This window comes from Ictidomys tridecemlineatus, chromosome 11 (genome assembly GCF_052094955.1).
Source record: "Ictidomys tridecemlineatus isolate mIctTri1 chromosome 11, mIctTri1.hap1, whole genome shotgun sequence".
Taxonomy (NCBI): Eukaryota; Metazoa; Chordata; class Mammalia; order Rodentia; family Sciuridae; genus Ictidomys; species Ictidomys tridecemlineatus.
In genome coordinates this window covers 7732522-7760028 of record NC_135487.1, presented here as the reverse complement: position 1 = coordinate 7760028, position 27507 = coordinate 7732522, and the positions used below count along the sequence as shown (strand labels likewise).

Genomic DNA, 27507 nt, shown 5'->3' with positions numbered 1-27507 from the left:
CAGGGTTCCAACTAGGTTTTATTTTAGTTTCCAATATTATCAGCAATGATACAGGAGGAATTCAGGCAAATACAACACCTTAAATACATTCGAGAGAACTCGCTGGGTCGAGCTCGCCTTGCGCTCCAGAAACGAACATGAACTAGAACAAGGTTAGCAGCATCTAGTTAAAGTGCCTCTGCCACACTTCCTTCAGAAATCGTCTCCCCTCAGTGGTGTGAATTTAATTTTACTTATTGTATAAGAAGCTCAAAATTTCATTTATCCCCCAGAGGCTACACTGAAAAAAAAGTTGTTTTTTTTTTTTCCCCTTCAAAAAGAACACAAAATTCATAGGTTTGTGTGACACTGATTCTTCCTGACTCCCTGGGAGGTGACCCTGGGGGCCCAGGCCTGGCAAAACACTCAGAACAACCTTACCACATGCCGACATTGGCCCAAGTCCATCATTTTGTCCCTCAAAGTGACTGAGGGGCTGAAGGACAAGCAAGGACATGGAAAAGACATCAGCCGTGTGGTCACCCACCAACTCCTTTTCCTCACTGCACCAACTACATGGGCAATGGCTGGATGGACCAGCAGGACAAGGCTTCCCTTGCCAAGCCTTGCCCTGGGCTTCGCCGTGCAGGTTTGTTGGGATGTCTCTGACCTGCTCTTGCATTAACACCTTGGTGACAGGAACCTTCCCCACTTTAACCAGTAATAACCTCAAAACTCAAGGGCAGGGAACATTTCTCAAAATCAAGGTGAAATCAGTGTGTCAGCTCTGAGGGTCAGGGAGAGTGGAGGAAGGGTGCTGGGTCTCCCGCGCTATCTTGTGGCCAACTGCAGAGTCGCAGGCACAGGAAACAGGCCAGAGGATAGGTGGGTGGCTTGGGGCAAGGCAGGGGATGCAACCAAGCTAGTAGGGTAGGGCTCTCAGGCTCAGGAGCTTCTCAGAACAAGGTCAGCGGAGGCCCCTGTTCTGCACCAGCTACATTCCCCAGCCTCCCGGGCAGGGCCTTTTCTTCTCAGTTGCCACCAAGGCCCCACCTCCCACCATCCTGTAACCACCTGGACCAAACCAGCTCCCATCAATAATAAATAAACTATGCAGGCCAAGGACCAAATCCAAAGTGAGGAATGCCATCCCAAGAAGAGAGGCAAGTCCCTCCTCCTTGGGGTGATGGTCACCTGCTCTGACAGCGTCACTGTCACCAGCGTCAGACCCCTCCACACTCCCTCTTTGAGCTCCCCCCATCCCCATTGGCTCTGTAGTGCTGCCCTGCCTTCAGCCTCAGTCTATAGCCCAGGGCTGCCAAGCGTGGCCACCAACACATCTGAAAGGCTTGCAAGCAGGCAGAGCACTGAAGCCAAATGACCAGGTGACATAAGCCCCAAGTCCTTCTGGGACACTCAGGCTTCCAGGAGCATTTTCAATGCTTCTGGGAAGGAATTCCAGTCACTCTCAATGTGGCCTCTCTCTGCAGGATAACTGGGGTGCAAGGAGGGCAGGTGGCACGAGCTGGAGGAAGGTGGGTGCTTGCCTGATGCCCCCGAAGGCTTCAGTCATCCTGCAAGACTGACACCCGAGAACTTATCAAGCAAATGATTTTCATCAAGTGAACCTGATGAAGCAGAGAAGGGCCCGGCTGTGACTCCAGATGCCATGCAGTCTGGTCATCATTAAAATCTCCTGTAGGGGTCAGAGCCAGGGGACCTTCCTGCAGCAGCAGGTCAGGGGAGGGGACATAACTAGTGCTGAAGGGCTCAAAACGGTATGAGACAGTGGATACGTTCACTCTCTCGGGTGGCCAGGGACCGGAGCTGACGTGCCTAGGGAGCCCACCGTGCCAAGGGTGGTGACAGCGCCTTCCCCACGAGGACCCTGCTCCAACCGCCCACTATCTGCTGGGCTGCAGGTACTGGTGCGTGAACATGTTGAGCTCGCTGTCCAACCAACCAGCTTTATTCCTGCAAAGACATAGTCATTTTTAACAATGGCAATTGTGGACAGGTAACAGTGACACTAGCTACATGCAATGACAAGTGACTGGCAGCCTCATTTAATCCTCCAATACCCTTATCAACCCCCCAGTACAGAGGAGGAAAGGGGGTCCAGAGAGGGAGACGACTTGCCAAGATCCCCAGTGACGGAGTGGAGTCAGGCTTTTCTGCCTCTCAGGCCCCATGTTTGCTGTGCAGCCTGGGGCAAGTCCCTGAGCTGCTGGAGTCAGCGTGTCTGCTAATGAGCAAGAAGATGAGGCACTATCTGTGGCCCTTTGCAGCGACCCTGTCCTTGGCTTTGAAAAGCAGCAGAGCGTGCCCGCCTCCTACACTCCAGAGAGGAGCATGTCCCTGGGAGATGACGTCCCGGGATGGTGGATAGGGAGGCACATGTCTACACGGCAAGGGAAAGTCCGCCACCAGTGAGGGGGCCTGAGCTGAAACCCTTTGAAGTGCCACCCCTTTGGCTCTGCCGCCCCGCAGGCCTCTGATGTCAAGGGCGAGGGCAGGAAGTACAGGGTCCCTGTGTGCTGATGTTATCATGGGTTGCACCAGCCAAGGACTGACGCAGGGCACGTTCGTCCTCAGCTGTGGCTGCCGTGAGCTCCTACTCCTACTTCACAGATGAAAACAGTGAGTCACAAGGAAGCTGAGTGCTGGGCCAGAAGCTAGGACCCCTGGTTCTTCTGACTGATGCTCCTTCCGGAAAACTGCTAATGGGAGCTCTGCCTTTCAGTGAGGCACCTGGAAATCTGGGTTCCAATCCTGCCCCTGTGGGTGAACGTGGTAGCACGACCCTTTCCTGGGCTCAGAAACCCTGACCACACACGGGGGGCAGTCTAGCGTGTGCACAGAAAATCAGCACCCAGCATGGAGGCTGCTACCACCATGCACACCTGGGCCCCGCCTCACCCGACCATTTCCTGTGGGAGCCCAGACCAGGACTAACCTCTACAGGCAGTGTCTTGCTTAGAAATGGAGCTACCAATACATGCCCGAGGGGACAGTGGCGGCTTCATGAAACAGCAGCCATGAAGTGCTGAGGTACCGCAGTGCCCACAGGTGCCCAGGAACGGCCAATACATGGTCCCCTTCAGCTTCCTTCCTAGGAGGTCACCGTGTCCTGCCCCAACTGCAGGTGCCTCAAAGGCAGTGATGCTGTCTTGAGCCTGGCACTCAGCAGCGCCTGGCAGACATCTAACACGTGTGGCTAAGGTCCCTCCAGAGAGGTCTCTGTCCCTGAGAGACAGCAGCGGAGCCCCCGGATCCCACCTTACCTGAGCAATTTCGCTTTGCTCTGAAGTGAATCGAGAACTTCTATTTTCTTGTTCATGGCAGCAATTTCCTGCTCCAGGTTCTCCCGGGTGACATCAACTTGCTGGCACAAATGAGCAAAGGTCCCAGACAGCTCCCTGAGAGAGAAAGGTGGGGTCACTGGGCGTGCAGCTGTCAGGCAGGACGCCACTGGTGGCCAGGCCACTCCAGGTGGGCTGCCACTGGGCCTGCCCCCACCCTGCCGGAAGCGCCATCCCAGTTCGGTGGAGTCTTTCCTAGCCTCTGTTGAAATGTGACCGACCCTAACACCAAGCCCCTTGTTATCGCCATGGCCATGAGAAGTGGCAGCATACAGCAGAGGTCACGGTTTGGGCTAGAGCGCTGGGATTCAGAGCCTGGCTCTGCCGCTAATCAGCCAAGTGGCCTAGAACAAGGGACTATTCTTCAAATGTGTTTCCTTATTTTGAAAAAGGAGACGCCGATAATTTTATCTACTTCAAAGATTAGAAAAGTAAACTAAAAGTTAGGTGCAAAATGACCAGCAAAAGGTTTGCCACACAGCAAGAGAGGAGGACGCAGGCACGCCCACCCCCTACCAGCCCAGGGCAGGCATCAGACCCCAACCCCAAGGTACCGCGAAGAATAGGCTGCCATCTAGGATTTCAAAGCTACACCCACAGTCACCTCCCCAGGACAACCTTAAAAAACTCCTTGACAAGAGACGTGTCTTCCCTCTTCCCTCTTCTTCCTTCCTTGGGAGACCAGAGACCTATGTCCTGAGACCTCTGTCCCTACCCTGGCCTGAGCTGGCACTGCCTGGCTAAAGACCCAGAGTCCATGACACTCAACCCACCAGAAGGAAGACTGGGCTGACCCACCCGGAGCGGAGTCCTCCCCAGGCCCCTGGGACGGCTTACTGCTGGACTTGGTGGCTGCAGTTGGAGCCCGTGTAGCTGATGATGAGCTGCAGCTTCTCACTGGCGTACTCAACAAACTGGCGCTTGAAGGCGCGCTCCTTGGCCTTGGTGGTCCATGTCAGGCGCTCATAGACGTAGAGGAGGCCATACAGCCCGAAGGAGAGGGCAATCAGTCTCCAGCCCACTGCCTTCCACACCTGCAGGGGCACATGGTCACCCAGGGCAGAGCCCCTTTGACCCCAGCCCCTGTCCTTTTGGGCCCAGACTCCCAGGACTGCTCAAAGAGCCCCAGTCAAGGAGCCTAGTGTCACACTAGGAAGCTCCCCCACCCCTTTTTTTTCTTTTTTTATCAGGGATTGACCTCAGGGGCACTCAGTCACATCCCCAGCCCTATTTCTACTTAGAGACAGGGTCTCACCGAGTTGCTTAGCACCTCGCTAAATTGCTGAGGCTGGCTTTGAACTCACCATCCTCCTGCCTCAGCCTCATGAGCTGCTGGGATTACAGGCATGTGCCACTGTGCCCGATGGAAGCTTTTTTTTTTTTTTAATATTTTTTTAGATGTTGATGAACCTTTATTTTATTCATTTATTTATATTATATGTGGTGCTGAGAATTGAACCCAGTGCCTCACACGTGCTAGGCAAGCACTCCGCCATGGAGCCACAATCCCAGCCCCTGGAAGCCTTCTTTTAATGGCTCCTTTGACCCCACTGAGGCCAAGAGAGCAAGGACTCTCTCCAGTTGGGAGGGAAACAGTGTTGACCACGACAAGACTCACATAGGGTGGACCAGAGCCCAGATCTAAGCAGGCAGATTATTTTCCCCCCAATGCTAGGGATTGAACCCGTGGCCCCCTACAAGCTAGGCAAGCACTCTACCACTATTGAGCAAAAGCCTTAAGGATAAATGCTGATGTGCTTTTTTTTTTTTTTTTCCTTTTTTGGTAGCAGGGATTGAACCCAGGGTGCTTAACCACTGAGCCACATCCCCCATCCCTTTTGTATATTTTATGTAGAGACAGGGTCTTGCTGAGTTGCTGAGGCTGGCTTTGAACTTGCAATCCCTCTGCCTCAGCTCCCAAGCTGCTGCCCCACTGCAGCTGGCTTGCGTAACAGCTCACTGTGGTGACACTGACAAGCAGGGCTGTGTGCAGCACCTGGGCAGATGGCTTCCCTGGGTCTGATGTGCAACGGCGTGGCTGAAGGCCATGAGGCTGCACCAAGGAGCCGGGGGCAGGTGGACAGTGAGGCTCCTGTGGCCTGCCGTCCCTGCTGGGCGGACCCAGGCCAGTCCCCTTATACAGTTTACTCCTTCACCAAAGAGGCCTATGGTCTGTGTCCACTTAGCAGGTCATTTGGGTGGACAAGACTGCCAGGTATCAACGTTTCAGCTTGTGACCCACCTACCACACTCATCACCATCTTGAGAAAGGAACCAGAGCACCTGCCACCTGCAGTCCCAGGGAAGGGGCTCTGCTGTGTCCCGCCTGTCCTACATTTGGGGAAAGCAATTTCTGGCAGTGTTGATGACAGGCACCCTCTGCCACCACTGTCAAATGTCCAGGAAGGAACCTGCCAGAGCATCAAGATAATCTCAGGTGCAAATGATTCCAGCAGCAGTGTGTCTTCATTCAGGGCGTGGAGAAGCCCAGCTACTTTGGAGTGGAAAGGAAGGGGCCACAAAACCAGGAGGAGGAGAGAATCGGCTCCCGGTCCAGCATGGCTTCTTTCCATCTCAAGCCCTTCCAAGTTCCCACCTGCTAATGAGGAACCCTTTTTTTAAGCCTAGTTCTCCAGGTTTTCAATGCCTCGGGTCACTCCCCTACCCACTGTGTGACCCAGGCCTTGCAGTCAGATGGGGCATGGCTCAAATCCCAGCTGTACTAAGCCACTGCGGATTTGCCTCATCTGGGAAGTGGGAGTGGTGCCAGCTAAACACCTGATTACTGAGTGAGGCTTAAAGAGGCCAGTAACATATGTTGAAGGGCTCAGGCCCCAGCTCCCATAGAAAGCACTCAGCTCACTGCGAAGCGAGGACCAGTACAGAGGCCACCTCCAGCACAAAGCTCCTCAGGCCCCGCCCTCAGGCCCCTCATCCCACTCCAAGAAGACTCATCACTGACCACTCCTCCAACCACGAGAATGCCCATGGAAGTCCTGGACGTCAGCGAGGCCAAACCCGTGACCATGGAGACCATGAGCTCCTCTTGGGTGAGCGAGCCCTGTGGCAGGGGGGGCATGCTGGGGTTGGCAGGCGTCAGAGGGACAGGACGCTGAACCTGAGGAAAGAGATGGCAAAGAGTGAGAAAAATGTGACAAACCTCACATTCAAAAGCCTCAGTGACCCTCAAGGCTAGAGGAGCTGGGACAGGGACACAGAGAACAGTTCTTCAACTTCCAAGAGGCAAAAAGAGGGGAAATGAGCTCTGCATCTCACAGAGGAGGCTTTACGCCTCCTGATGGCCCTGGCGAGTTCAGCACCAGAGGCCGTGGGATGGGAGCAGCAGCCATGCCGGCCCGCAGCAGCCGTTTCCAAAGTGTGGGGCATGAATGGAAAGCCAGGATGCACGGGCTCTGGGTAGGGATTAAAGTCTACGTTTTACGATGGCAGTATAGATGACTATGTGAAAAGTCACCTCCTCTTGGCAGTTACCTACTTGTTTTAATGTGAATTTTTAAAAAATCACCTTAGCATTTGAAATTGGGACAAGGCCAGGTTGGTCTGTGGCAGTAGCGTTAACTGCAGTGTCCCAGGGGTGGTACATACTGCCATAGCTGACAGCCTGGGGGACGCCTGGGGTAGGGAATTTGCTTGCCTGGTCACTGTAGCCCACCAAGGCCCGCCGGCTGTTCTTGGGGCCCAGGAACCTGTTCACCAGCATGGTCCACCCAAGAGAAAAGTGGAACTCAATGTCCTCCTGAAAGTCAGCACACAGCTTGTCACAGTTCAAGTCGTAGCTGAGGGAGAAGCACTGGCGAGGGACCAACATGTCTATCTGACTCCGCACAGACACAGGAAGGAGGGGCTTCAAGCCATCTGTCAGGGACACAAACACACAGGGAGAAAGCACATCACCTGGGACTGTGCCACCCAGTGCCAAGCCCCAGGGACCAAGGCCACACCAGTGAAGGCTGCTCAGCAGTCCCTCCCAGGACTCGTCCACACCCAGGATGAGTCAGCCTGGGGGAATACCTCACCGTGACAGATGGGCCATCTCTCCCTGTGTAACTGAAGGCTCCAAACCTGTTAACCCCAAGCCTCATGTGGGTATGGGAGCAGGCCAAATTGTTGCCTATGGCAATCCTATCTGGTAACTCAGGGCAGTTCCCAGGTCTAGGAGCAGAGTGAGCTAACCCACAGCGCACACTAGGAGTGTACAGGTACCAAGTGAATCGTCATCAAAGGTGGCAGAGAAGGAAAGGCCGCTATTTCTCCACGTTGGCCTGATTCCTAGGCAGCCCCAGAACCCCAGCCCCAAGCTCCTCTGGGGCACTAACCTATCATGTCCTGCTGCATGGTCTGCAGGGAGTTGGTGATGGCCGTGGAGCAGCGGTCGGACATGTTGCGGCCCAGCCCTTCTTCTATGTGGCGGTGCAGCTCCTGCAGCAGGAGAGGGAGGTTAAGAGAAGAGGCATCCCTGTCTGAGTTCCTTCCGGGAGGCCAAAGAACAAGGAGACCCTGAGTCTTGTCACCCAGGCTCACCATGAAAGCCAAGGAGGTGAGGCAGCCCAGCTCCTGTGACCCTGCTTCCTTCCATTTTGCTGCAGACCAGCTGGAGCTGAACTGCCGTCTACGTGGCACTCACCCCCCACCAAAGAGAATCCAGGGGGCCCCGGCCAGAGCACCGCTGCTTCATGACTCACATTCTTATAGACCTTGAGGACCACTGGAGAGGGGTGGAAATCCATCTGGTACTCGTCCACCAACACAGAGAGGCGCCTGATCTCCTCAGCCATCGCAGTCGACACCTACAGCAGAGGAAGCGCGCTGCTGAGCACCAGGGAGCATTGTGGTCCCTTAGCCTCAGAGTCTCGCAGATGGTTTCCCCTCCCAGCAGCATCTTGGCTCATCTACAATCTGAGAAGCTGGTCAATCAATCGCCCATCAGGCATGGAAGACCCCTAGAGGAGGAGTCACACAGTGGATAACGGAACCCCAGGGAAGCTCCATACCCTTAACTTCCTCCTGGAAAGCTGAGAAGCCCCTGAGATGACAAGGTGAATTGACAAGGCACCTTAAGTCAGAGTGGCTGCACCTTTAGGAATCAGTCCTAGAAAGACTTACACCCTGGATGCCACTGAAATCTCCCCCAAGTGCCTCCTCCTCAAGTCTCACCTGCCTTTCAACCTCCTCGGTAATCTGCTTAATTCGAAGTTTATAGTCCTGGGCCAGGAGCTCCAGCTGCTTGTCGATGAACCTCAGCCGGTCTTGCCGCTCCTCGCGCATTTCCAGGCAGTAAACACTACAAGCAAAGAGCACCAGTCAGAAGGCCACGTGCCACAAGGCGGGAGTATGAGGGCCCCTGGGAGGCAGCATGGGCCACCCGCCATCCTGCCCGGGCAGGTTTCACGCACACACAGAGGCAAGAACTTCCCTCCCAGGCAAGAGGGAGTCAACCGTGTGCTCCCCGATCTTCCATTTGTTAGAGAGATGTTGACAAAGGGGAAGACTAAAGGGCGTTTAGAAAAGGTGCTGCCGAGTAATGTGGAAAAAGTGCTGACCTCACTGGTAAGCAGGGAAATGAAATTAAAAAGAGGTACTACACTCCACCAGATGCCTAGGAAAAGCGGTCAGGCCTGGAGCTGTGGGGAGAGCTGCGGAAGTGGGAGTTGCCACAGGCAGTGTTGGGGGGACACTGGGGAAATGGCCGCTCACTCGGGAGAGCAACAAAGCCAAGCTGAGTAAAAACGAAAACACACCCACCCTATGGCAGAGCAGCTGCACCTCTAGGAATTGGTCCTAGAAAGACTTAGGAAAGCGAGCAAGCACGTACAGGCACGCGGCCCTGCGGCAGAAATTGCAAGGACATTAGGAAAGTGAAGCCTAAAAAAATCAACCCAGGAAAATGAGGTATATCCACAGTGGAACTCCCTGTGGCGATCAGCACTCAGGAACTCGCACAAGCTCCAACAAGGACAAGGGAACACAACGCTGCCTGGAAGGAGCAAGGCGCAGCAGAGGCACAGGCACACCAGCACGTGGGCAGCCACCCATCTGTCCTGTGAGACTGCCGCAGAGCCCTATCTGGTGGGCCCCAGGGCCTCTACCACTGAGCTACACCCAGCCTGTTTAGTTTTTGAGACAGGGCCTGGCTGAGTTGCTGAGGCTGACCTGGACATTGCGGTCCTCCTCTTGTGAGTTGCTGGGCTCATAGGCATGAGCCACCGTGCCCAGCTAAAAAGTAGTTTGTAAACAAGTGAGGGCATTACAGATGCATAACTGTGGAGCCCCTGAGGAGTGGAAAGGGTCAAAGATCAAAGGTACTTAACACCCTTTTCCGTTTTAACATAAATCAACAATGTTAACTCTGTGGCAGAAGCAAGGTGTTTTATATTATTCTCTGTGCTTTTTTTTTTTTTTAAGTAATTTAAAAGTTTTTTAAAAATGAGTTCAGGCTGGATGCAACTTATGAGGCTATACACAACCTAGTGAGACCCTGACTTAAAATAAAAAATGAAAAGGGCTGGGGTGTGGCTCAGTGGTTGAGCCCCCTAGGTTCAATCCCTGGTTCCAAAAAGAAAAAAAAAAAGTTCAGGCACTGAGACTGGTGACAGTACCAGGCAGGACAACAGCCGAGACCTCCACCACAGGGGACGACCCTGCACAAGCCAGGAGGCGCAATCAGACACTCAGAGGCCCGCCTCACCAGGCTTGAAGGGATCTGGCAGGAACCCAGAGCCAGCCTGCCATCAGGGACCCGGGTGGGACGGAGTGCCACCGCTCCTTCCTCAGCGCCCTCTCTGCCTGCCTGCGCTCCTGGGCTCTCACCGCTGCTCCTGAGCCGCGATGTGCAGGGAGTCCATGATGAAGCGAACCGCCTCCGCAATCTGCTTAGCCCGGACTGTGTGCTGCTCAAATTTCGTCTTCACTGCCGACTGGGAGATGCACTCCTGGAACGAAAGAAGCCCGAGGGAGGCGGGGGCCACCTAGGGTCTACAGCACCAGGGAACATCCTGGGAGAGCTCGGGAGAATCACCAGAAACCAGGATCAGAGGACTTACCTCAAATCTTCTCTCAAAATTCTGAAACTCAAACATCCTCACTTGAAAGCCTTCTGCAAGAGCGCCCCCTAGGAGAATTGCACTGCATTAGCGAGGAAACGCTTGACAGCAGGAGAAAGGGGGAACCCAGGGGCCACAACTATGACCACACAGGACACTGGCTGGACAGCAAGGTCTTCTCCCACAGGCTCTTCTCACCAACCCAACCCCAGAGTGACTGCCACCTGCTGACTTGCTGCAAGACCCGCCACCTTGAACACAGCTGCCTTACCTCCTTCTGGCATGCCCTGGGCCTTCTGGATCCGGGCGTTGAGCACCTCCTTGGCAGACACAAAGAAGATGCGGTCCCCAGCCTGGGCTCGATCCACCACGCCCAGCTCATCCACCAGGAAGCTGGTGCAGCGCTCCATGTGCTGCCGCCGCACCTGGACCCCAAGCAGAGGGGCATATGTGACCATGGTGGGCTGCAAGTGAGCCCCTCCAGATGGTGCCCACAGTCCCCACTGCCTTTTTTTTAAATAGGTAATATGTTCACATGACTCTCAAAAGGTACAAACTCTCAAAAGGTACAAACACAAACAGTGAAAATCACCCCATCTCTGCTCTCCAGCCACCACACTTCCCAGAACCAAAAGTCATCGTGGGAGTGTCTTGGGGTATGGCCTCACAAGGACACTTCATGTGTACAAGCAGAAACACTTAGAAAGGCCCCAAATTGCCTCTTGTCAGACTCTATCTAGTGTCACACTTTGGTGCCCCAGAAGAAAGGAACTAGGAGGTCAAGAACCTAAACCCGGTTCTCCGCCCTGACCAGCTGAGACTTCCCAGGGCCTCGTTCATACAGTGAGTGGACCACTAGACAAGCCCTCCCAGCGCTGATGTCCTAGGGCTCCAGGGATAAGTAGGGCTGGGGAAGTGGCTCAGCGGTAGGACACTTGCCTACGGTGCACAGGGCCCGTTTCCATCCCCAGCACCACAAAATAAATAAGAGCCTCTCGTAGACACGTGTAAGGCACTCCTAACAGGTATCCTCCCTGCAATACTTATTATACCTGTCCCACAGGGGGAGGTTGGATTACTGCCCTGCATCAGCCAAAATCTGGACTCCCATCTGCTGAATGCAGGCTCCACAAAGGAAATCCAAAATCACCAATCTATTGCCCTTTCTTTCATTTCACACATAAAGTTAAGAGTTGTGAGCTGTCAGCAGAACCCATCACTCTCTCCTTTATTAAAGCTTCTCTCCTGGATGTCGGATATCTTCCTAAGGCTGTGCCTGTTCCACATTTACTCTGTGTGTGTGTGTGTGTGTGTGTGTGTGTGTGTTTTAAAGATTTTATTTTAGTTGTAGATGGACACAATACCTTTATTTTTATGTGGTGCGAAGGACTGAACCCAGTGCCTTCCACACACGAGGTGAGATCTCTACCACTGAGCTAACCCAGCCCATGTGTTTTAATGAACCAAAATGAGCAAACACGGCCCCAAGGACGCAGAGTTGGGGGATGTCTTCAGACCTGGGGGAGAGCCACTCAACAAGGGTCATCTAAGAAAGTGAACAGGAGAGGGAAAGGGAGCTTTCAATGCCATCAGAAGATACCAAGGGAACACCGGGCAATCGCTGGTGAGAAATTAATTCAGGGAAGCCATTATATCTGGTGCATGAGGTGGCCAGGGTCGACAAAGCTCCCACAGAGTTCTACTCCCTGAGCAGCCAAGAGGTACCAACCTCCTCCATGTACTCCGGCTCCGAGGCAGACGCATCCCAGCGGTTGTTCAGGATGAAGATGTTGGGGCGGGAGAGACGTTCGCTGACCTTGTGGAAGAACTGCTTCTCCTAGACAAGGGGGTGAGCCTCAGGGGGAGGAGCTGTGCCAAGCCAAGGCCCCACCAGCCACCTGCCCAGCCAGGACCATGGAGAAGGCAAAGGAGGGTTACCGTCTGCATCAGGGTGGACTCTGAGTTGGCCACCAACACAAACACGTCAGCATCCAGACAAAATTTGTCAATCCAGCTGTCCAGCTCTGTGGTGACGTCAATCCCAGGGCTAAAGGTGACAGGGGTAAACCAACATGGTCGGCCACAGAGCACAAGCCCTGTTCTTCCTGCTGTGAACAAATCTGGGACTTGTGAGGCAGCCTCCAGAGAAGAGAAAGCCAGGGAGGGGAGGAAGAAGGTCTGGCCTTCTTGGGGGAACTTTCACTTCCCACTTCATGTCGTTCCAGATTGCCTGGAAACGTCTTTTTAGCACACACATCTATCACACTTATAAAAGTGTAATGGCTATGGCGGGCACAGTGGCACACACCTGTAATCCCAGTGGCTCAGGAGGCTGAGACAGGAGGATCACAAGTTCAAAGTCAGCCTCAGTGAGGCAGAAAGCAACTCAGGGAAACCTTCTCTCTCAATAAATACAAACTAGGGCTGGGATGTGGCTCAGTGGTCGAGTGCCCCTGAGTACCAAAAAAAGTAATGACTTATGATTTTACTCTAGGGATAGATATTAAAGTGAATTTTTATATCTATGAGAGTCCAGGTAAGTGCAGCAATGCTGTATTTCCTGGTACAGTTTTGGAACCTGTCCATAGCTGGGGCAAAGGCACCAAGAAGAATGAAGCACCCCAACTCCACCACACACACTCGCCCACACCCACCCCAGTACTGGGCCGGATTGAGGGCTTTCCCCACTTCTGAGCTCTTCACCCATCTGTTGAACAGGACATGTGCAGGGCACTGATACCAGTGGGTATGACAGTCCAGCTCTGGAGGAGAGCCAAGAGGCAGGACTAGCTGAGCCTCTGAAAGGCAGCAGTGCTTGAGCAGAGCCTGGGTCATGCAGAAAGGGAAACCAGGACCTCCAGGCTCCTCCCCTCTTACCTGTCCATGAGCACTAGGTCATCCTTCAGAAGTGGGCACTTGGAGTTGGGCCACATCACACTCACCAGGCTGCCAGCGTTCAGCTGCTCATCCTGATGGAGGGCGTGAGCCAGCTGGTTCACAGTCTGGCGGTGGAGGAGGAAAGAAAGATAAGGCCAAGGAAGAGCCCAGGCCCACTTCTGGTGCCGGAGCCTGGGAGGGCCACCCATGGGCTGCTCCTTTTCCTCATTTAACACATAAAGTTGAAAGCTGGGAGCCACCTGTGAGAACCGCCTCCTCTCCTCTCTCTAAGCCTCTTTCCCGACAGCTGCCTGGCTGCATGCGCTGCGCATGGATTAATCCTTTATGAATCATAGCGAGCACCTGGCCCCGAGTGAGAATGCAGCTGCCACTCAGAAGAATCAAAGTGCGACAACCCCAGGCGGGTGTGGGAATCCCACAGCCACCCAGGAAGCTCTCACTGGGGTACCCCGGGAGGAGCGGCCTCACTCCCCTCCTGCCCAGTGCAGTGAGCTCCGCCTTCCCGCCCTCTCCAGTGCCTGCTCTCTCCTCTGAAACAAGGTTTCCCATCTTCACCCCTGGGAGGTGTGGCTCTCTTCTGGGAGGTGGCGCCAGCCTGTCACATGGATGGGCTGGTTGGGCCAGCCTTGCCTCAGCATCGCACCCACCTTGACGCTCCTCTTCTCCTCTGAGCCCTCCGTGAGCAGGAAGGCCTCGTGGCCATCTGTGCCCTCCACCCGAAGGAAGCAATTGGTGGTGTGGCCGATCCCAGAGGGCAGAACCTTGTCCCAGAGCATGGCATTGATCACGGTGCTCTTCCCATTACTCGTCCTAGGAGGCAATAAAGGCTGTCAGTGAAGCCCAGAGAAGCCACAGGTTTGGCTTTCACATGCAGTTATTGAGCAGGAGGTCTGGGGACTTGTTCTCTGCAATGCCGCCGACGCCCAGGTAGCACCAAGAGAGGCAGAGAGGATCATCTAGGGTTTGTTGAAATAGGCAAGGCTCCTTGGCAGGAGCCTGTGCCGTGCCCCAGTTCATCACTTCAGATGTGCAAAGGGCTTGTGCCACGTGCTGCCCCCCCAGGCAAACTGCCCTTGGATAATAACCCAGCTCTGCTCAGGAAATAGCTCAGCAGCCCTGGGGCTGGGAATGTGGCTCAAGCGGTAGCTTGATCGCCTGACATTCCGGCGGCCAGGGGTTCGATCCTCAGCACCACATACAAACAAAGATGTTGTGTCCATCGAAAACTAAAAAATAAATATTAAAATTCTCAAAAAAAAAAAAAGTAGCTCAGCAGCCCTGATGGAGACGGCCTCTCTGAACACAAGGCACTCCCACTGAGACTCCTGTCTCAGGGCCATCTTCCTTGGTCTAAATGAGCTTGGCCAAAGACCCCCATCGCCAGAGACCCCACAGTCTTGTTTTCCACGTGGGCCGGTTTGGCTGCTGTTTTCCCACCATGCTCCTCCCCCCACGAGGCCCCACCTCTCCGTCCCAGCTGTGAGTGTCTGGCTGCAGGGGAGACTCCTTCATCTTTCCACCTTTCCCACCCACTTCCAAATTCTGCTTAAGGTGGCTCTCCTCAGTGTCTTGTCCACTTTGGGTGTCACAGCTCCCCAAATGCTACACACACTCACGCTCATTCAGAGCAGAGCAGAGGCTTCCCAGCCACATCACACACCTCGGAGCCACATGGGCCTTCCTGCATGAGCAAGACCAGCACTGCTCCTGGTCAAAGGGAGGTGAGGATGAAGGACTGGGAGGCCAGGGGAGCTGGGGGCTACACCAAGGCTATTCCCTCAGCTACCACCGTGTGCCTGGTATCCACTACGTCTTGGGGCCTTTCCACAGTATTGGATTTTGATTTTTTTTTTAAGTGTCTCCTAGATTCCACAGTGTAATAAGAAGCTGAAAATAAAACTCTTGTAATAGAAGAAAAGCTTCATGGCACTGAATTTGACAATTATTGCTTAGATATAACATCAAAAATACAGTCAAAAAATATAAATAGACAAACTACATTGAAATAGTAGTTTATTTGCACCAAAGGATACAATCAACAGAGTAGGCGTGGAATGGAAAAAAATATTTTACCAATACAAAGTGTTCCTCAAAGGTCCTTCAGCTCAATAACAAGTGAAGAGCTTGAGTGGAATTTCTCCAAAGAAGATACACAAATGGCCAGTAAGTGCATAAAGACGCTCAACACCACCCCTCATTAGAGAAAAGCTTATCACATCCACAATGGAGGGGCTAGGGAGGGGCTGGGGAGAGCATTTGCGCAGCATGCATGAGCCCTGGGTTCAATCCTCAGCACCAAAACCCCAAAAAACTCCAAACTCACAATAGGAGGCAGGCACACTGGCAGGCCTGCAGTCCCAGCACCAAGGTAGGAGGATTACTAAGGCCCCCGAGTTCAAGACTAGCCTAAGCAATACAGCAGGCCCCATCTCAAACACAGCAAAACCCACAATGTGATATTTCTTCACATGTGGTGACCGAAAACCAGAACAGGGCAGGAGTGGGTGGGCTGAGGTGGGGGTCTGTGTGTGTGAGCTCATGAGCATCCCAGTTAACTGGAGCCTAAGGAGGAGGATCACAAAGTTCAAGGCCAATCAAGTGAAATCATGTTTCAAAATAAAAAATAAAAAGAGCTAATGATGTAGCTCAGTGGTAGAGCACCCTGGATTCTATCCTCAGCTGTGGGCGGGGGAGTGTTGGCAAAAATTAGAGAAACTTGGTCCTTGTGCTCTGCTCTGCAGGTGTAAAGGTGCCATGGCACAGTCGCTCCCGCAGTACAGTGGTTCTCCAGAACAGGAAAAATACAATTACTAGGGCTGGGGTGGTAGCTCAGTGGCAGAGCGCTTGCCTAGCACGTGTGAGGCACTGGCTTTAATCCTCAGCACCACATAGGTATGTGTCCATCTATAACTAAAGAAAAATTTTTTAAAAAATACAATTGCCGGGCTGGGGATGTGGCTCAAGCGGTAGCGCGCTCGCCTGGCATGCGTGTGGCCCGGGTTTGATCCTCAACACCACATACAAAGATGTTGTGTCCGCCGAAAACTAAAAAATAAATATTAAAAAATTCTCTCTCTCTCTCTCTCTCTCTCTCTCTGTCTCTAAAAAAAAAAAAAAAATACAATTGTCATATGGCCCAGCAATTCCCTTTCTATGTATACCTAAAAGAACTGAGAGCAGGGACTAGATAACACCCATGTTCAAGGCGGCGTCACTCATCATGGCCAAAAGGTGGAAGCAGCCCAGGAGTGCACGGACAGATGAGCGCATAAACAAAGCTCGGTCTGCACACAGGGAGGGAGAGCAGCAACCTCGGACAGGAAGGAAATTCTGACACAACTACAACGTGGAAAACTCTGAGGACACTATGCTAAGTGAGAGGAAGGAATCACCAAAAGACAAGTACTGTGCTATTCCACTCACATGAGGTACCTAGAATAGTCAAATTCTTATTTTTTTGGTATGGGGGATTTAACCCCTGGGTGCCTAATACTGAGTTACATCCCAGGCCTTTTTTATTTTTATTTATTTTTATTTGAGTCTCACTCAGTTCCTGAGGCTGGCCTTGAACTTGTGGTCCTCCTGCCTCAGCCTCCCAAGTCACTAGGATTACAGGTGTGCACCATCTTGCCTGGCTGATATATTTTATTTTGAGACAGGGTCTCCCTAGGTTGCTTAGGGCCTTGCTAAGTTGCTGAGGCCAGTGACTACCGGTGTGCACCATCATTGAACTCAGTGCCTCTTGCATGCCAGGTGAGTGCTCTACCACTGAGCCCCCAGCCTAGCCCCCTAGAGTTTCAATATTTAGGGTACACCTTCTCTTGCATCAATCTCATACAAAGGGCAGGGCATAGACAGAATAGTTCAATTTTTTTTTTAAAGAGAGAGAGAGAGAGAGAGAGAGAGAATTTTAATATTTTTTTTTTTTTAGTTTTCGGCGGACACAACATCTTTGTTTGTATGTGATACTGAGGATCAAACTTGGGCTGCACGCATGCCAGGCGAGCGCGCTACCGCTTGAGCCACATCCCCAGCCCCAAATAGTTCAATTCTTAAAGATAGAAAGTAGAATGGGGGCTGCTGGGAGAGAGGGAGAATGAGGACTTACTATTTAGTGGGGACAATTTCAGTTCTGTAAGATGAAAACATTCTGAATACTGGTTGTACAATAATATGAACACACTCACTCCTGAATATACACTTAGAAATGGTTAATTTAGGGGTTAGGGACATAGCTCAGTAAGAGAGCTCATGCCTAGTGTGCAAGAGGCCCTGGATTCACTCTCCTGTACCACCCCGCACAAAAAGGTGCACTTTACGTTATAAATATTTTACAAATAAAATAAGGAAAGCTAGGCATGGTGGCACACACCTGTAATCTCAGCAACTCAGGAGGCCGGAGCAAGGGGATCACAAGTTAGAGGCAAGCCTCAGCAACTTAGCAAAACTGTCTCAAAATAAAAAATATAGCCAGGAGCAGTGATGCATGCCTATAATCCCAGTGGCTTGGGAGGCTGAGGCAGGAGGGTGGTGAGCTCAAGACCAGCATCAGCAATTTGGCTAGGCCCTGTCTCTAAATAAAAGATAAAAGAGTTGGGGATGTGGCTCAATGGGTAAACGCCCCTGGGTTCAATCCCTAGAACCAAAAATAAAAAAATAAAAATCAGAAGAGTGATGCGGGTAGGGATGTGGCCCAGGGACAGAGTGCTCACCCAGCACACAGGAGGCCTAGGTTCCATCCCCAGCACTGGGGGGAGAGGGAGAGAGAGAGAGAGTAATGAACTCAGGACTGCCCTCCACTCCCTGCCTGGGCACACTCTGGCTGTGACCTTGCTCGGGGGGCCTTCCTCCCTCCCTCACTCCCCCTCACCTCCTCTCCCATCCAGGAAGCTGTGAAGGCTTCAAAGACTCACCTGCCAAAAAAAGCCACTTTCATATGCCGCCGGGCCAGCACCTCGCTGATGCCCCTCACTTTGGATAGATAGCCTTTGACATCCAGAACCTGCTCTTCCGTCGTAACGGGGTCCAGTTCTGCATTCCTGTAGGTGTCTGGAGTGGGAATGAAAATGGGCCACGGCATGGGCAGGAGCTCCACGGCACAGGCGGGAAGGGCCAGCGAGCAGCTGTGCTCACCAGGACTTCCAGCCCACCTTGATGGCACCCTACTGTGGCTCTGCCGGGTGGCAGCTAAGAATACGAGTGGGAGCGAGACCGCCCAGGTGCCCATGCCAGTCCTGCCTGCCTCCTAGCTCTGTGCCCATAGGCACACAGGCCAATAGCCAAACCTGCTTCATGAGACTACCGTGAGGATCAAGTGAATCAAAGAGCCGAGAGGGCACTGGGGCACCTGAATGCTGCTGCTCCTGGGCCCCAAATCTCTCCCCTGGCGCCAGGCTGAGGCACCTGTCTCAGGCACTGTGCGCATGTGGCCTCATTCGGTCCTCCTTACTTACGTGGCAGAGTCAGTAAATGGCAGAGTGGGGATCTAAACCTGACCCTGGTGTCTGGGCTCTTACCCACTCCGTCACTGTGCAAGGTCCTGCCTGAGTGGTCCTGCTGGCCCCTCCAGCCTGGTCTCTTGCTACCCCACTGCCTCTCACTCCACCTCATCATCTCCCAAACACCAGCCTCTTAACCCCTCTGGGCTCTGCGGGCACTGCCCAACCCCCTCCCCCACTGTGTTGAACTGATAAACTTGGAAAACCCTGGCTTGTTCCTACTGGGCCTTGGGTGCAGCTTAGATGGCCCAGCCCCCAGGAAGCTTCCCTTGGGCACACACTCCAGCCTGAGTGGGTCCCCTTTTCCATACCCGCAGCACCCTGGATTCTCTCCTCTCAGCACTTAACTTCTCTACAGTGCAGCTGGGGGCTGACCTGTCTGTCCATCTACTACGGGAGGCTGACCTGTCTGAGTCTGTGTCCTGCAGGTGCTCACACGCTGGCTGAGCGAGTAGGTACCTAGATCACGGGACTGCTTTTCCTAGTGGCCTCGGCAGGCACGAGGCTAGCAGATCATCCCAGAATCAAACAACTGAGCAAGATCCTGGCCCATCCCATCCAGCACCTGCACAAGGAAGCACTTCATGGCTGGAGAGGACATGGTGTTTGGCCCCTTGGCACACTCCCACAAACCACCAAGCTGACAGGCCCCTGCCCTGACCACTCTCAAAACATCCAGAGCATGACAAATGACATGTCAGAGCCTGCACAATGAGTTTGCCTTACAGTTAATGCCACCAAAGAAAGTGACCAAGTCAACAAGCCCCACCCTATTCACCAGTCACCACCCCTCAAGTTCCTCCTTTATATGGGCACGTGAAATGGCCTTCACAATGTCCCTCGAGCACATGGCTACACAAAAGCAACAGCCTGGAGTCCGCCAGGTCCTTGTCAGTGCCCTGGGTGCCCTCCCCACCCAGAGTAATGGCACTGGGATCACTCCAGGCCGTCTACTTTCACAAAAAGGGAAATCAAAGCACCTGTCACATAAACACCGCCCTGAAGCACATATGTGCCCCCAGAATCGACTGAGTGCTCTAGGCTCCAGAAGAGCAGCAGCTTTGACAGCGCAGGCCAGGCACAGCAGAGCTGCTGCCAAATGGAAAGGTAGTGAGCAGGACTCACTCCACCCTCCAATCACACACTTTTAAGCCAGGCGTGGTGGCGCACGCCTGTGATCCCAGGGACTGAGGCAGGACGATCATAAATTCAAAGCCAGCCTTAGCAGTTAAGTGTCCCTGGATTCAATCCTCAGTACCAAAGGAAAAAAAAACTTTTAAAATTCAGGTTTTTAAGTTGTTATTATTATTCTTTTTTGTGGTGATAAGGATCAAACCCAGGGCCACAGGGCCATATGGCTGCTTGGCAAGTGCTCTACTCCACGCTACATCCCCAGTCCTAGAGTTTTGTTTTTTAGCTGTAGTTGGACACAATGCCTTTATTTAGTTTTTATGTGGTGCTGAGGATTGAACTCAGTGCCTCATGCATGCCAGGCGAGCGCTCCACCACCGAGCCCCAGCCCAGCCCCGCTAGAGTTTGAATATTTAGGGAACACCTTCTCTTGCATCAGTCTCATACAAAGGGCAGGGCACAGACAAGCTGATGAAAATGGACACAGTCCCGTTTTTTTCGTGGAAGCCTCACATAGGAGCTTGGCGTGGAAAACAAGAGAAGCCAAGTGACTCAGCTGAAGAAAGGCAAGATGGGGAGAAGGCGGCCCACCGGAGCCAGGGGTGAGCCCTGTGGATCTCCACTAGATTCCTTGGGTTCCAAAAATGCCTGGTCTCACCTGAGTCTGTCATTCTCAAATGAGAAAACCAAGGGCAGTTAAGACTCAGCTACTGGGTTTTCAGACGATCCCTGGACCTGCAGCCATGGTGCCCTTCTAGACACAAAGCCTGAGACATTAGTGGCCAGAGTGGGCATCAGACCAAATGGGGCTCCAGGAACCAGTCCTTCTCTGCCGGTAGAGCAGGAACTAGAGGCAGGGCTCAAATTAGTAACTAGTAGAAAAGGCAGAGGTAATAGGAGCTCCCTATTCATAGCCCTGTCACCAGACTAAAAATACGAGAGGGCACACTGTCTGGGATAACCACACCTGGCAGTGCTTGGCACTAGAGCAGCCAGTACTGGCCAGGGAGAACACACAAGCTGCTCAGTGACTCCCAGGCAAGGACAATTCTCAAGCCTCAACCAACTTGCATTTTAGATAAGTGAAACAAAACATGCAGAATTCTTAAATCAATTTTAAATGACAGTTCACACGTCTTCCTGGAGCCCTATTCCACAGGATTCCAAGAGCAGAGCATGGCGGAGGGTGACGACCCCCCTGGCATGAGTTCCTCAAAGGCAAGGCTGCACTTCCTCACTCCCAAATCCTGCTAACCATCTCAATGGACCAAAGGGAGCCTGATGAGCAGGTGACAGTTTTACCTTCAAGGAAGGTGGCACTCTCCTGGATATAGGCCCCCAGCTGTTCAAAGATGCCATTGATCTTCTTCTTGGCAGTGACAAAGTGCTTGAGCGGGGAAGCATTCACCTCAGCCATGTGTCTCTTATCCTTCTTGACTGCGACGATAGAGTTGCATCGAGAGAAAAGCAGGGACATTGCGCTGCAAGACAAGACCTTGTGAGTGAGCCCAGGAACAGCCACCTGGGACAGTCAGCTGTGGGCACGTCATAGGGTAAGAGGACAGCCAGGACCAGTTCTGAGTTCTATCAAGAATACAGGCAACCAGCAGGGTGTGGTGGCACAAGCCTGTAACCCCAGTGGCTCGGGAGGCTGGGGCAGGAGGATCATGAGTTCAAAGCCAGCTTCAGCAAAGAGTGAGGCTCTAAGCAACTCACTGAGACCCTGTCTCTGAATAAAATACAAAATAGGGCTAGGGATGTGGCTCAGTGGTCAAGGGCCCCTGAGTTCAATACCTGGTACTCTTCCCAAAATGGAATTTGGGGCAACCAGCATACACTCAAGAGATGGCAAGACGAGAACCAGCACATCAGAGTAGGAAAGGGGGCCCCCAAGACACAGGCCAGTCTCCTGACCCGCTGCATGGGCACTCAGACACCTGGAGCCACAGCCCTGAGTTCAGGCCCACCAATGGCCATTCCTCGCCTGCTGAGCAGCTGACAAGCACCTCAGAGAGTGATGGGGTGGAACCCTGAGTGACATCAGAAGCCCTCCTCCAAGTCTAAGGAAGAAAAGTGCAACAGAAATCTGACTCATCTCTTATACTGTAACACCCAAAAAAAAAAGCGTCAGCAAAGTGCTGCTGAAAATCAGTGATGTGCACTCCCACACCACCCCCTGCCACTCTGCTGTCCAGGAGTCCCGTGGCCCTAATTCCTAACAGGATTTGTCTGTTTGCTGGAGGGATGGAAACAAAGAAGAGTGATCCTCAAGTAAGAAATACCTACTTCTAAAACTTATTTTAGAAAACATCTATTGGTCTCCTAGTCTAACACATGTATGCTATAGAACATTTCAAAACCAAAGAAAAAACTATATAACTACTCTTTTGTGATAGGCGCTGTTAACACAAGGTGCGTTAACAGCTTGTTTCTGGGTGGCGCTCTCCTGCTTCCCTCAATCACATGCATCTTTGTATACTTTTTTTTCTCCCTTCACAGCAATAACATGTTAGGGGCTGTGAGACCTGACTCCAAAGACCTAGAGGTCTTGGCTAAGGTCAAGGGGTGAATATTCCAGAGAAGGTAGCTCCCAGGCATGGCTGGGAACCCTGCCCCCAAAAGTGGAGCCTGCCAGGTCCTCCTGAGGGTCCTCACACAGAGCCACTGCCCCACAGAGCCCTCCCATCCTGAGGTCAAAGGTAAAGGTCTCTCCCTGGAAGAGGCAGCATGTGAACTGTGTGTGCCCGACTGTAGCACTCTATTCCCAGCCATCCTCCTGGCAGCCCAGCCGGATTTGAGTTTCTAGATGGAATATGAGACAGGTGCTCAGGGATGAGCACACACAAGAAACTCCCAAGTAGTGCCAAAGGGTGCCGAGCAGAGAAGCAGAAGAAACATCCAGAAAAAAGCACCCAAAGATGAATGCTAAAGCTGGCTCCCAAGAACTGATGATCCCAGCAAGGCACACACCTGTAATCCCAGCAGCTCCGGAGGCTGAAACGGAAGGATTGCAAGTTTAAGGCCAGCCTCAGCAACTTAGTGAGGCCGGAAGCAACTTAGTGAGTCCCTATCTCAAAATAAAAAATAAAAGGACTGGGGATGTGGTTCAGTTCAATTCCAAGTATCACGTCCCTCCCCGCAAAAGTACTAACCATCCCAAAGGGTAGGCAGGACACACAGACACACAGGAGACAGTACCCACGTGTGTTGCTCAAATGTACAATTTCTTTGCAGCGTCACAGATTCCTTGGGAGGAAACTACTGTTTCCCTTCCTCCTCCATGACACTACAGAACCACACAGCTTTCTTCTTCTTTTTTTGGGGGGGCAGGGGGCGGGGGGGACCAGGGATTGAGCCCAGGGGTGTTCAACCACCGAGAACATCTCTAGCCCTTTTATATTTTTCATTTTCAGACAGGGTCTTGCTAAGTTGCTGATGGCCTCACTAAGTTGCTGAGGCTGGCTTTGAATTTGTGATCCTCTTGCCTCAGCCCCTAAAACTGCTGGGATTATAGGTGTGTGCCACTGTACCTGGCCTGGTTTTTTTTCATTATTAAAAAAGACAGTGGAGTCCAGTGAGGTAGTGCCCACCTGTAATCCCAGTGGCTTGGGAGACTGAGGCAGGAGGCTCATGAGTTCAAAGCCATCTCAGCAACTTAGTGAGGCCCTAAGCAACTCATTGAGACCCTGTCTCTAAATAAAGTACAAAATAGGGCTGGGGATGTGGCTCAGTGCTTGAGTGCCCCTGAGTTCAATCCCTGGTACCTCCCCCCAAAATAAAAGACAGTGGAGTCCTGAGAAAGAGAACTAAAAACAAGGTGACTCTCCAGCTCCTTCAAACAGAAAAGGAGAGCACACTGTAAGCAGGGGGCGTGGGCAGGCAGGAGAGGAGCAAAGCCAGCCACAGAGAAGAGAACAGGGTCTGGGATGGGGCATGACATAGCGATGCAGACGACTCTGAAATCAGGTAACAGCTGGGTGCAAACCCTGCTGGTTCCCTCTCTGGGCCATAAAAGCAACTCACTTCATTTCAGAACCTTGGACTCTTTGTGTGTACAAGTAAGACACCACATCAACCCTGAGAAAACTAAAGACGATGACATGAGCAATTGGTGGCACACAGTGAGAGCTCAAAGGGAGTTCTTTTTGTTTAAAGCAAAAGTAATAAACTCTACCAGCAAGATATAAGGCTCTCCCCACGAACACCCAGGTGTCAGGGAAGAAACCCCCCTCCCTACCATGGCTATCAAGCAAACAGATCAGCTGGAGAGGTCAGTTCTTCAAGGTCCCAGAAGTGACTGGCTTGCAGGAAGCCAGTTCCCTGATCACAGCTGGGCTTTTAGAAGCAGGTGCTTTTAAGTCCTGATCATGATCTGCAAGCCCAAAGGGCATGAACCAAAAGCATTAGTGCTCAGTAAGTGAAAGATTGAAGGGAACGCACACCAGTCAAAGCTTAGTGGTTCAAGGTTAAAGGTCTGCTGGAGTTCAGCTGGCCTAGAGGCTGCTGCCCTTGCCCACCTGCAGCGGCATGCCCCAAACCTTCCTAAAAACTGCTGACTCCTTCATGCCGTCTGATTTCTCTAGCCCTCCTAATTCCCGAGCCAAGATTCCGCACTTAGTCCTCCTCTCTGTCTGGACTCTTTTTCTCTCCATCCTGACATACTCCTGCTGTCCTTCTAGCACCAACTCGGGTATTATGTCCTCCATAGAGGACACACACCCTTATCTGACTTTTAGTTTTTAATCACCTTGTATCCCCTGAGCTCCTAGAGAGCCCGTCTTTCACAGAGCAGCGATCGACCTCTTTCCATTGCTACCTTCCTCCTGCACCACTGTCAGATAAAGGATGAGTGAGTGAACACCCTCCCAGGGACACCACCTTAAACTTGCCATTTCTAGATACACAAATGCACTTTTTTCCTAAAAAGCAGTTTTTAGCTATCTATTTGGAGTTCCATGAGTCAAAAGAGTTGAACAAACCTTTCAGATTCTGAAATTGAATCCTTCCAAAAAGCAAACTGAACATAACTAAAGTTGCAAAATATGGGGGCTGGGGATGTGGCTCAAACGGTAGGGCACTCGCCTGGCATGAGCGCGGAGCTGGGTTCGATCCTCAGCACCACATACAAATAAAGATGTTGTGTCCACCAAAAACTAAAAAATAAATATTTTAAAAAAAGTTGCAAAATATGCCCAAAAGCCAAGATAGAAACCCTACTGCCTCAGGAGATTGTCTGCTGACTCTATCCTCCCAGAGCAGAGAGAGCAGCTGGGTTCCTGTTCCTCCTCTGGAAAGCCCTGATAGTCCTATTTCACCACAGGGCTTGCTGCAGGCATGTGGGACCTGCCACCTAAGCATAGCTGAGCCAGAGGGCCCAATTCCAGTGTCAATTACACACTCCAGGTTTTTATGACAGCCTCAAAGTGATCTTGAGTTTATGGTTTCAGAGAGTTTACAGCAGTACTTCCTAAAGTATGGTCCACAGAACTCTACTTATACCTAATGTTCCATGTAAAAAGGGTTCCATGCTAGAATCAGTTTGTACCACACCACACGCCACCACCCCTCTACACCGGCACACATGAACACAGTAAAGGCCTTGGCAAGGAAGACCAGTTTAAATGCAATTTAAGTATATTTGATCAGCATTGCACACATTTTTTTTCAGTCAAGAAACTCTTCTTTGTTAACAGCCTTCAAAATTCTCTGAGGATCACACTTTAGGGAAAGGTTCATTTATCCTGGTAGTCTAATTCCACCCCCCAGAAATGCTAGAGGCACAACAGATATTAACCTAAGACTGAAAACAAACCCAACTCTGAATGGAAACTGCTATTAGCACTTCAAGGTGATCAAAAGCTTTGCCTCTACCTAGGCCCTAGGCTATTAGTTGAGGAGTATTAGATATCTGGGGTGGAAGCAAGGCAGTAGCAAAATTCACTGCAAGGTGTGTTTGGATCCCAAGCATAGTCCCTGAATCCACACCACCTCCTTACCCAGTTTTATGTACAGCAACTCCTAGCAGGGAAAATAAAATGGATCCACGGATCGTCTGCTGGCACAACTGGAACAGAGGAGAAGCTGAGAAATTGAAACAAAAGAGTATACAGGGTAAAGGGAGCAGAGCAGACTCTTAGAAGAGCTGTGATAAGGAGCCAACTTCTGCTGGGCAGAGATTGGGAGGAGAAGAGTCAGCACAGTAGAGAAGAACAAACAAGGGAGAGAGAGACTACCTTCAGGGAGCCCAGGAGATCCCAGCCACTTCCTGAACTGCCAACCTTTAAACAGGCCCAGCGAAATCCTCCACGAAGTAAAAAGGAGATATAATATTTTTGTTCCACACAGTTAGCAAGCACCATATAGATCTGTACAAGCAGGACCCCATCCCAGAAATTTGCCACTGCAGGGCCAGGGCAGGCACAGCATGCCCCTTCCCACTGAACTCTGATCCGGGGCACCAGAAGTGACAGGCACCACTTACTTTTTGGATGGTAAGAGACTTTTCACAGGGTGGGCATCATGGACATGGCTGGAGTCAAAAAAACGAAAAAAATTTGGGTTCTCCTCTGTGCTGTCTCAGGTCGAGGTTGGCTATTTTGATTGTGTTGACTCCACCTGTCCCAACTTATTGGAAAGGAAAAGGGAGATGTCAACAGGTGACCAAAAGAGGAAAACAACTGATGTGCAAAACATGTCTAATCAGGTTTGAAAGCCAAACAGACTCGTCCCTGAGGGAAGCTTACTCATTGAGGTACTGGGGAGCAGGGCTGTCATGTGAGCAAATGGCCCGGGGAAAACACAACACAGGTGCAGGTTGATCACACATGTGTTCAACCATGTGCACCAGGGAGGTGCCCTGCGGCCCGTAAGGCACGTCCAGAGGGGGAGGGGAGGGAGCACAACCAGGGCGAGGACTGGGCTTGAGGACAAACTGCCAACGAGAGTCGCGGGGCAGGGTGGTGGGGAAGAGCAGAGGAACTGACTGGAAGTCAGTGGGTCCCAGCTGCTGTACGAGGCGGCTGCGGGAGGGCAGGGCAGGGCAGGCTGCCCGCACTGACCCGGGGCACCTGTCAGGCGCTGAGCAAAAGAGGGCCAGATGAAACCGAAAGGGCAGGGGTCCGGGGAGGCGGGGCGACGGGAGCGCCAGGGGACCCCACGCCCCTGCCCGGGGTCCCGCGCCCCACCGGCTCCTCGCAGGGCCGTGCGGGCCGGAGGCGAGGCCGCAGCGTGGGGACGCCCGTCCGGCCAGATCCTGACCCCTGGGGGCCCCAGCGTCCCACCGGCCCAGGCCAGCTGTTCTGGACTCTCCGGACCGGGGCTGGCCGCTCCCACCACCCCAGCGCGCTCGCCCTCTCACCTTCACCTTCCCGGCCTCGCGGCGGCCATCACACCCACAACGTCACCAGCAGGCGCCACCCAGGGAAAGGCGGAGGGAGTGCGCGCGTCACCAGCCGCCGCGGGTTTGCCGCTCGGCCAGGATGAACTGGTGGACTTCGAGATCAGCCAGTTGGATTCTATTACTCCTAAGGTTCAGGGAACCCACAGCAGTGCGCATCGAGAGGCGTATCGGCGCTCTGT

At 52.5% G+C, this 27507-nt stretch overlaps 1 protein-coding gene across 7 annotated transcripts; it reads right to left on the bottom strand.

Annotated features, from left to right (window-relative positions):
- On the bottom strand, positions 1–27507 carry Mfn2 (mitofusin 2). 7 transcript variants are annotated; one of them, XM_013363708.4, is made up of 21 exons: positions 27287–27507; positions 26411–26553; positions 25926–26010; positions 22900–22923; positions 21232–21410; positions 18214–18349; positions 13948–14110; positions 13280–13404; positions 12341–12449; positions 12132–12239; positions 10674–10827; positions 10403–10470; positions 10170–10291; positions 8517–8643; positions 8045–8149; positions 7679–7781; positions 6997–7217; positions 6304–6459; positions 4179–4375; positions 3264–3398; positions 1–1953 (listed from the first exon to the last, which is right to left on the bottom strand). In XM_013363708.4, exons 5-21 carry the CDS (start codon positions 21404–21406, stop codon positions 1884–1886), a joined length of 2274 nt encoding a protein of 757 aa, XP_013219162.1. In that variant the 5' UTR covers positions 21407–21410; positions 22900–22923; positions 25926–26010; positions 26411–26553; positions 27287–27507; the 3' UTR covers positions 1–1883. The 7 variants fall into 7 exon arrangements, with proteins under 7 accessions (XP_013219162.1, XP_013219171.1, XP_005317527.1 ...); XM_013363717.4 differs by having other exon boundaries at positions 25926–25993; XM_005317470.5 differs by lacking the exon at positions 22900–22923.